Here is a 9,688-nt window from a genome sequence, read left to right as displayed (position 1 = left end):
AAAACTCGCGTTGACTGTCGTTTAATTGTTTTCAAGGTAAAAACTGGCTAGACAATTAAAATTGAATAAAATGTCACAAAACGCATACTATTTAAAGACACATGGAACAATTTAGAAATGTTTCAAATTTTCTTAATTGTTTAAAGACCAATTATTTAAAGAGAATACTGACAGTCAAATTAAGCAAGTATACAAATTCTAGAAAATTTAAAATATAGAGATTTAGAATAATATAACCTAAATTGGGGCCCAAATGGGACCCTCAAATAAGAAGAACTACTTAAAAACTAGATACTATAGATGAAAAAATTAAGCTAAACTTAAGTAAAACCCTAAATAAATCCTACTAATCAACTTTTAACTACAAAACACAAATAAAATAGTACAAAAACTAGGAGAATAATTTACGTATTTACATTTTCATAATAATATTAAATTTTAGAAAATAGAACTCGACAATATAAATAATGCTTGTGAAATCAGTAACGTTAGATTCGCACAAAAAAAAAACAAATATTTTTTTGCTTCTATCTATCGCCCACCTTCCTCCGACATAATTCTTTTTAATAAATAGTTTAGAAGATCTCTTAAATTTATCAGTACCTTTTTATCATCACGTAATTTTCATAGGAGATCTGAATATTAATTTGCGGCAGCAGAGTAACTCTAGATCAAGATTTTACACTTTACTCCAGTCATTTAATTTAAATCAGCACATTACAGACGCCTTTAAATATTAATGCTCAAACCAATACTCTTCGAGATGTAATTATATCAAATAGTAACTTTTTTTTCAAAATCTCTAAAGCAATATCAATTTCAAAATATTTGTCTGATCTGAATGTTTTTGACCTAAGTGTTGAAGTGTGGGAAAGGTATTTGGAATATAGATACTATACGGATCTCCATTACAATACCCTTGACTTAGACGCATATTGTTTGCCATGGGGAGACATCACATGAGAAATATTACTGTGAAATTATAATTATTTAACTCCAAAATTTTAAATATAATTACTAAACATGGTCCTATTGTTCGGAAAAAAAAACTCCTAAAAGAGAATATAAACCAGGGTTTACTCCAAACATTAAATTTTTAATAAAATTGCGTGACAAAGCTTATAATAAATAATCTTAAAACTGTACGATAAAATTGAATTTTACAGAAAAAAATATATATGACAAAGTGACAAATATTTTTTTTATCATTATTAGACGAGGCGAGCATGTTAAAAATTGTAAATTCTATAAAAACAAATGCAGTCGGTGAAGATAGAATTTCTATGCGTGATATTAAACTCTGTTTCCCATTTTGCAAAAAGCTTCTTTTACATAACTAATACTTGTATCTTAGAAACCCTATATCCGGATATATGGAAACATGCAAATATTATGTAAACTTTAAGCATCTGAGACCAATTAGTATTTTACCGAAAATATTAGAAAAAGACATATCTAATCAATTAACCATTTTTTTTAAATCAATGAGAGTAATTTCTGATTGTCAGTCTGGTTTTCAAAAAAAATTCAATACTACCACATCTGTTGTAAAATTTGTCAATGCTATTAAAACTAAGCTGGATAAAAAGGAAATGACATACATTGGACTTTTTAGATTTTAGTAATGTTTTTGATGCTAATAATCATGAAATGCTTTTAGACTCTAAGGATGCAATCAGTTTTTTTAAATGGTATTTTAAAAACCGAGCGCACTGTGTTTGTTTAAAAGGAGAATTTGGCAAAAACAACAAATCCAACTTTTTACCTATGAACGCAGTAGTACCACAGGGATCCATATTGGCACCACTCCTTTTCTCTGTTTATGTAGCAGATATGCAGTGTCCTTACACAAGCCAAATTACAGCAAATTGCGGATGACTCTCGCATTTGCCTTTCTTTTTCTTCGAGTGACAGATGGATTATAACAAAAATGTAAAAAAAAAACTAAATTATCATTTAGTTTAATTTTCCTGTGCTAATAATTGCTATTATTTAGTTGTTATCATTTTATTTACTTTTTTGTACAATAATTTTATAATATGCACTATTTATTACATTAACTAAAAAGTAGGAATAAATTATTAACAGGTTTAGCAGAGTTATCGCAATAATTTGCGCTATATCTATTTTTACCCAAGGAATAATGGTCCTGAAGTTGAATAACAACATCATTTCTAAAATTACCACATCAAAGACCACTGTTAAAAGGCATACCATATGAAAAGTACTTACCTTGGAACTCTTATTGCAAGCATACAGTATAGCAAAATGTATAATCATCGGCGTCGCAATTTTCATGAGAACTATACAAATAGGTAAAATATACGAGGAGGATGATGCTAAACTGGTAAACCACCATACACTGTAGCTATTAATATTAAAAACATTTCCGGCGCCATAAAATGCTGCGTAAACAAATACAGAAGTAGCATAAAGTCTCCTAATAAATAGAGATTTATCATTAATTGTATTTAATTCTTTCATGAAACATGCAATACTCATCTCCCCAATGTGTGCATCAGAAGCTGTCTCAATAGTACCCCAACTGTAAACTGTTGCTACAAATATAAGCAAAAATATCATTTCATCTGAGGTCGCTGTTATGAAGTAAAATGGTACCAATCCAAATAGTACACTTACCATTCGAATACCAGGTAGTTTTGTAGGAAAAATTGTTAGTATTAGTGGTATTAAGACTATCAACCAAGGAAATATATGACATCTGCTCAAGAAAAAGATATGGTATGCCTTGTAAAACCCTGCTAAACTAAAACATAATAATTGTAACCCTAATACGTTTAGATCTAACTTAGGATTAATTTCTTGGGCAACAAGGTCGCTATAAATTTGTTTACGGCATTTTCTTAGCATATAAAGCCAAATGCAAAATCCGTAGATCAAAAGTGATACAGAACATATTGTAAGTTGCAACCTACCTAAAAACGATGACAGGGCCAAAGATACACAACAACTGGGCCACATAATTTCTGCCTTTTTTGATAAAGACCTATTATAAATGTTCGGAACAACGACCGACAGCCCAACAAACAAAATTTGCAAGCTAACTATTTCTCTGCTTAATGTTGCCAGTAAGAGTAATTGAATATGCATAAAACATAAGGAAGATAGTAATTTGTTATAAATCAAAATCTGGGGGACTTCTTTCAATATGGTATATACATAAGGAGCTGCTAGCCATAACATGGCAAATGGAAAGGCTAAATAGAAAGTATACAATAAGCTAGACCATGGTTTTATCATTGAAAAAAATAATGAAATTAATAATATGCCTATAGGAAGGCGCAAACTGAAGAAGCATTCTGTTACTTCGAAGAAGCTATATCCAAACATATAAATGATCCAAAAAGAATAGCCAGACGTAATAGAATAAATCAGTTTCACGTTGTAAAAAGTTTCATAGTAGGCAATACTTTCAAATATGTCAGTAACAAATGAATGGATTTCATTAGATACTTTCTTGGGTTTTGAATGTAGCATAGCAAAATGAATCTCAGCCAATCGGTCCAAGAGGCCCTCTGTATCAAGGCCCTTAAATGCTTCTGGCTTTTTGGTGAACTTCACGTAATGCATCTTTTCGAAGAAGTTTTTCTTAGCTTCTGCGATTTTAAATAACTGTATGGCATTAAACGTCTGATCGTGGAGGTACTGCCTCTTAGATAGGTCTAGATAATTTACTGGTACAATTCCTGGAACAAAAGATTAAAGTTTATGGTAAATAGATGCCTTATATTCGATCTTATAATGTACTTAAACTTTTAAAGCTGTGTTACATAAAATATAGCGCATCCTTTGATAAAACAAAGGTGCCACTACTCATCTTTTCTTTTTTTATGTCGAATAATAAATATATTTAAGTGTTAAAATCTACCAATACCAAATTAAATAATAACTTAGTGGAACCACTAGAAACACGTTGTTTTTTTTCTCTTTGTAGCCCAGATTTTGTTTATTAGTTCAGAGCAGTTTTTAAAACAAACAAACAACTATCTGGTAGTCACGTTCTGGCATCTAGATTACTGTCATCTTGGAAGATATAGGCCGTAGTTGTAGAGGTTTCCCGGTTTAGTTTGTAATACAGTCAATAAAGCATTTGAAAATGTTAAAAATGGTCCCTGGTTTCATACTTTGGGAGTTGTTAGTGGTCCATTAGAAAAGCTTAACTTTGCGGATGGGTATCCCTTTCTTTTTTCGCACCCTTTTGGTTTTTGAGAAACGCCAAAAAATGTAATTAATGATATCAGTTGTATGCTGTGTTTGATTAATAAATAAAATACACTACTTGTATTCAGCGTAAAATAAATTAAAAGATGCAGATTTTGACTACTTAAAAAACCATAGGCAATATATTGTGTATCGTTTTTTTAAAAAAATTTTGATTCAATTTTCTGGCCAAATCGTGAATATTACGAAAAATTTTATAAGCCAAAAAAGAGAATTAAATTCTCTACAACTCACAGAGGCACCGCTGTAACAATTACAGTGTCAAAGTTCAAATTCGGTTTATGAGAACTACTTCTTGGAACGTCTTTTTGGAACTGGAATTTTCAATTGAAGAAAAATTTCATAAATTAATTCACTCGTCATTTGACAATATAGATACGCATTTTTAAAAACCGGATGGCATTGAATGTTCTTATAATAAATTCTTTTAACCCATTGTAGTCCACTCTGGCCAAGTGTGCATATGCGCACACTTTTAATAAGAAATTTTTTCTGACCAGAAAAATGAAGGTTTTTATTTCATATTAAGCCAAGTTGCTCTTTACGTGTCCACATTTTTTTATTTACATTTTTATCCAATAAAAATTTAATTTGGTGTTCTTTTTTTTTATTGAAAAAAATGTAATAAGTTCTTCTCGGTACACACTTTCAAATACATATTTATTTTTGCTATAAGTAATTTCCCGAAAATATTTATACCTGCACTATAAAAGTAAACCTGTCAATTTTGACACCTACACACCTACATACTTTTTCACTTCTAATTTTAAAACAACATCAGCAATCTGAAGTAGTATGTATCGCATGCGTGTCGTAATAAGTTCAGGTCAATAAAACAAAACATTCATTTATCACACAACAATTTGCTCAGGATGACAAATTTGCAAAGTTACGGCATCTTTGATATCATAAACAAGAAATGTATACAATTTAAAATATCTTCAGGACATCTTACAATATGCAAAATTTTATTCATGGTAAACCAGTGCGATTTGGTTTCAAGCCATTCCATATGGTGGAAAGACAGTGAAATGAAAACTTAGGCCTAGCAGGACCACGAGTTTATTGGACCTTCTCTGTGTGGTAAAAAATCAGAGTACTATTCTGTTGTCAATCTAATAACAAACTACCCTATGGGTATAAGAGGCAAAAGGTGGTGGTGGTTTACAAATCTTATTGATAGTATGTATGGTGGGAAACAGCTGGAAAATCAATATCGCGCATGAAACTAATATTGGTCAACTTGAATTCCGCTCGACATTATCAGGATCTGTGCTACAATACAGCGGAAAAGCCGAAAACAGTAATGAAGTTTCAAATTTAGTAAGATCCAACTCGTCATATGGTAGATCCTCTCAAAATCTTAGTTTCCTTGTTTTTAATGTAGTTTAATAACAAAATATTTGATAATAAGTTTTTACTTGGGTCGGTCAATAATGGATTAATCTAGCTTAGGAAAGGAGAAAATGAAGCAAAAAAAAACAGAAAAAATAACAGTTGGAGGCATGAAAAATAGAAGATGAAAAATGATGGAATTTTTAAAGGAAATAATTTTTTTTATAAACTTACCTTAATTGAAGATACCTTAAACATGTTTTAATCGATGTCCATGCATTTGAAAGTAAATTATTTAAATTAATTAAACGTAAATAATATGCTTCTTCATAAGTGAATACTATACTAGTTCTGAAATATATGAATATTAGACTAGTTTGAGATTTGAAAAATAAATGCAAACGTTGCTTGCCCGGAAAAAAAATCAGATTGATTGCATGGCGAACTTCAACGAATTTTGTATAATGTTGTCACTCGAAGACTGGATAAAGTGTTTATTTTAATGGTAATAAAACGTTAATTACTATTAACAATGATTATTGCTGTAGTTACAATTAAAAATATGGTTGAAGTGTAGAAAACGTTCTTAACATCAGTACAGCAATATTTCATGCCCTTTAGTTTAAAAAAAAGAATTTATTTTTTCCAGAAAACGGATAAATCTGCAAAAAACTGCGTTTTGGTGTCTTTGGCGCCCTTTTTTACGAGATCAAACTTGTAGAGAATTAAATTTTATTAATTTTTTGTACTATAAAATTTTCTGTGACTTTTTAAGCCTAAATATTTTTAAATTTTTTTACCGTTATTTCCATATTATTGCGTATTCTATTCTATTAAGTTGACTCGGGGACAACTAAAAAGAATAGTATTATTATAAAAGTGTCATATTTAATTAAAGAAGAAGTTGTATAAGGCAAAACAAGTGAAGAAAATTCGAAAACAAAACATAAATCTAATAAAACATAGCCCAGTTACGTAGTTTTACTTTAGTTTAGGCCTACTCAAGTCAAGAACAATCGGTATTATCGTGACTGCCTGGCAACCACATAAAACTCCAACCCTCTCATTATTTAAGGCAATATCGATGTATATGTTTAGGTGAATATAATCGGGAAAGGATCATAAGATAAGTTAATTAAATAAAGTCTTAAATAAGTCTTAATATTTTTAGCAAAATATAAAACAGTTTCCGATATACCCTTCAGTTCCCGAGTGCTGAGATCTCGCACAGTAGAAACATACAATGTACGACAAGATTGACAAATAGTAAGATGGATGCAGAAAAATCATCCCATTAATAAAAAACTATCAGTATCAGGGTAACTAGTCCGAAATTATGTAATTGAACGGCATAGTGATTGAAGAAGAATATAATGAAGAGGAAACGTATGAACATCTCTGGTATCTATTACGAAGTATTTCATTACTTATGTCTTTGGTAAAATACATTACAACTTATATTGCTCTGGATATAGAAACGACTATTATATGCAATGGAGAGACTGGACAACTATTTCTGACCGAATACCTCACTTATAGTGAAACTTACAAATATACTTTGGTTGATCAACATAAATTAGATGACACCAATAATGTTCAAAATTCATTTGGCAATAAGTACAGGCCAAAACCACTAAATCCAGAATTCACGTATAAGAGAATTCAAGAGAAGGCGAAAGAAATGGACATCAGTATATGATAGATAACTTGTATTTACCCCGACAATTAACTTTAGTTTATTTTGTGAAGCAGCTAATGCCAGCTATGTAGTTCAGCCAAAGCCATGAAATAACTGATTTCGAAGCTTTTCTTTTTTGGTTTCAAGTAAGGTTTCGGAATTGTTATTAGCAAGTGTCTTATTTGCAAATTAGATCAGCTAAATAACAGCTGCTTCTGGTAGACGCAAGTATTGTTTATCTATATTATAAATTTCTTTGCCCTGCTCTTCCATCATCTCACTTGAATAATGCTCATTAGTTCACTAAATATAATGTAATTAACACCGTGATGTAGGTATTGGGTCACAAAGTTAATATTTACCAATGATATTTACCACCAAATTAAGTTGCCGCAACACTGACTTTAGAAGATAAAGGTAGAGAGATACTTTTGCAGCGCTGATGTCTGGTGCAATCTGTAAGCGATACTGAAGGTGCAATGTATAAAATGACTACAAGAGGAGTGGTGTTATTTACCCTACACCTCTTCAACATTAAAAAAGCCAAAGCCGGCAAGAATTCTCCTTGCAGGAAATTCAAAATTAAGGTAAAAAGGTAAAAAATAAGGTAAGTTAAAATTAAGATTATTGGTTTCATTTCGGGCAGATATTTTTACTTTCAATTAGCTCTAAACCTTTAAAAAGTGGGAACTTTCAAATCAACATAGTTAACTTAAGTACACTTCCTTGCAAGATCACATGATATTTTTCTCTATTTTTTCATTTTCTTTTTAGGAAACAAATTTTCTTTATATATGATATATATCACTTTTTTCTTTAATTTCTTACCGCAGACTTAATTTTTCAAAAATAATTACGCAGTAATTTAGAGAATCAAAACAGCTCTTTAACCAGATATTCCATGACCATATTATATGATTTTGGAGATTTTGATGGTCTCCCTCTGCAGAGAACTTTTAACTTACCCAAAGAATTTTTAGGTATTGAAACAGAAGTCAGAGAACTTATTAGTGAGGGAAAATCGATTTGCTTCATATTAACGGGTTTGGAGTTTTCCTTTATTCCAGCGCCCCAAGCGATTACAGGTGTCTCTGTTTCTGCTCTACTATGCCCACCATGTGAACCCCAGTCAGTTAGTCCGTAGGCAGATGTGACAAAGAATGTTATGCTATTATCCATGAACGCCTCTTTAAAAGATGATACTATCTGTTTGATTTGCATATCTAAGATTTTGATCTCTGTATTCTTTTCTATAATTGTTTTTGTAGAAGCACTAAGAGGCATGTGAATGAAAAATATAGTATTATCATCATTAAATTGAATTCTCTGGGCGTTATGAGTCAAAAATTCCTTGATATTAGAGGCTATCCATGAATTGGTTGGTGTAACGGATTTATTGTATTGAGCTTTATGCAATTTATCTTTATTATCGTAATCAAATATATCTATTATACTTGGATTTCCCCAAAACCAAGTATGTGATGTGCGGTTAATCAGATTATCAATAGTAACTTCTGCTCCTATAAGACTATTCAAAATACTTCTGACAGGATCCTCATATGTACCTAGAAGTGAGTATAGTTGCATATATTTTCTATAATATGCTTTCTGTAATTTTCACTTACCAGTTAAAAGTGCTAAATGGCCTGCTCTTTCAGTAGTCGGAAATCTAGCTTTTGCAATGCCAAAGGTTCCGGGATGTTCAGTGAAATTAGTTATAAATAAGTTTTTATATAAATGACTATTAAAAATGCTATCGGAATTTAATCCATCTGCTAAAAAGACCACAATCCTTTTTGCTATCGGTTCAGTTGATGACGATTCTGTCAGTTCCACATCGTTATTCGGATGATGGGTAAAATAAAGATCGCTTACCGCAAACAATACGAATAAATGCACTACCACTGAAAGAAGAAGAATAAAATATTTTTTTAGTTTCCTAATAATTGGGAAATATTTCGACATTTTACGAATTTTGTGTTACTGCAGATGTCAGTTTTACCTGACGTTGACTACCATAACAAACTTGGTTATGAACGTCATAAAAGTTATAAATATAGGTAAGGTGTGTTAGTTTTATTAGGAAATATAGTAATTTAGATTCGAAAAATTGATAAAAACAAATAGTGCGGTACAGACTCCTACTACCATAAATCAATTAGACCATTAGGCCCCATTGTGCAAGGTCCAACCTTTTTAAGAGGTGATAAAGAGAACAGGGTCGACTTGAAAATTATTCTAAATGAAATTTACTAATTAAATAAAGAATAGTATTTTATTAGAAAAGGTTAATTAGTACCAAAATACACAAATTTATATAAATATTATTATTTTAATAATATTACTTATTTTCTTCTCCAAGATAAGGCAAAGTGACGAGATGGTTAAATAATATTTATTTATAAAAGTATATAAGAGTAAATAAAAATAATA

At 30.7% G+C, this 9,688-nt stretch overlaps 1 protein-coding gene across 1 annotated transcript; it reads right to left on the bottom strand.

The window, feature by feature from the left end:
• Positions 1-1,988: 1,988 nt before the first annotated feature.
• LOC126734821 (GPI ethanolamine phosphate transferase 1-like) lies at positions 1,989-9,256 on the bottom strand. The gene is made up of 3 exons (XM_050438576.1): positions 8,881-9,256; positions 8,221-8,820; positions 1,989-3,707 (listed from the first exon to the last, which is right to left on the bottom strand). Exons 1-3 carry the CDS (start codon positions 9,218-9,220, stop codon positions 2,008-2,010), a joined length of 2,640 nt encoding a protein of 879 aa, XP_050294533.1. The 5' UTR covers positions 9,221-9,256; the 3' UTR covers positions 1,989-2,007.
• Between the last annotated feature and the right edge of the window lie 432 nt (positions 9,257-9,688).

This window comes from Anthonomus grandis, chromosome 4, assembly GCF_022605725.1.
Source record: "Anthonomus grandis grandis chromosome 4, icAntGran1.3, whole genome shotgun sequence".
NCBI classification, from domain to species: domain Eukaryota; kingdom Metazoa; phylum Arthropoda; class Insecta; order Coleoptera; family Curculionidae; genus Anthonomus; species Anthonomus grandis.
Note: the sequence above shows the minus strand (reverse complement) of the source record. Positions and strands in the feature narration are given on the sequence as shown.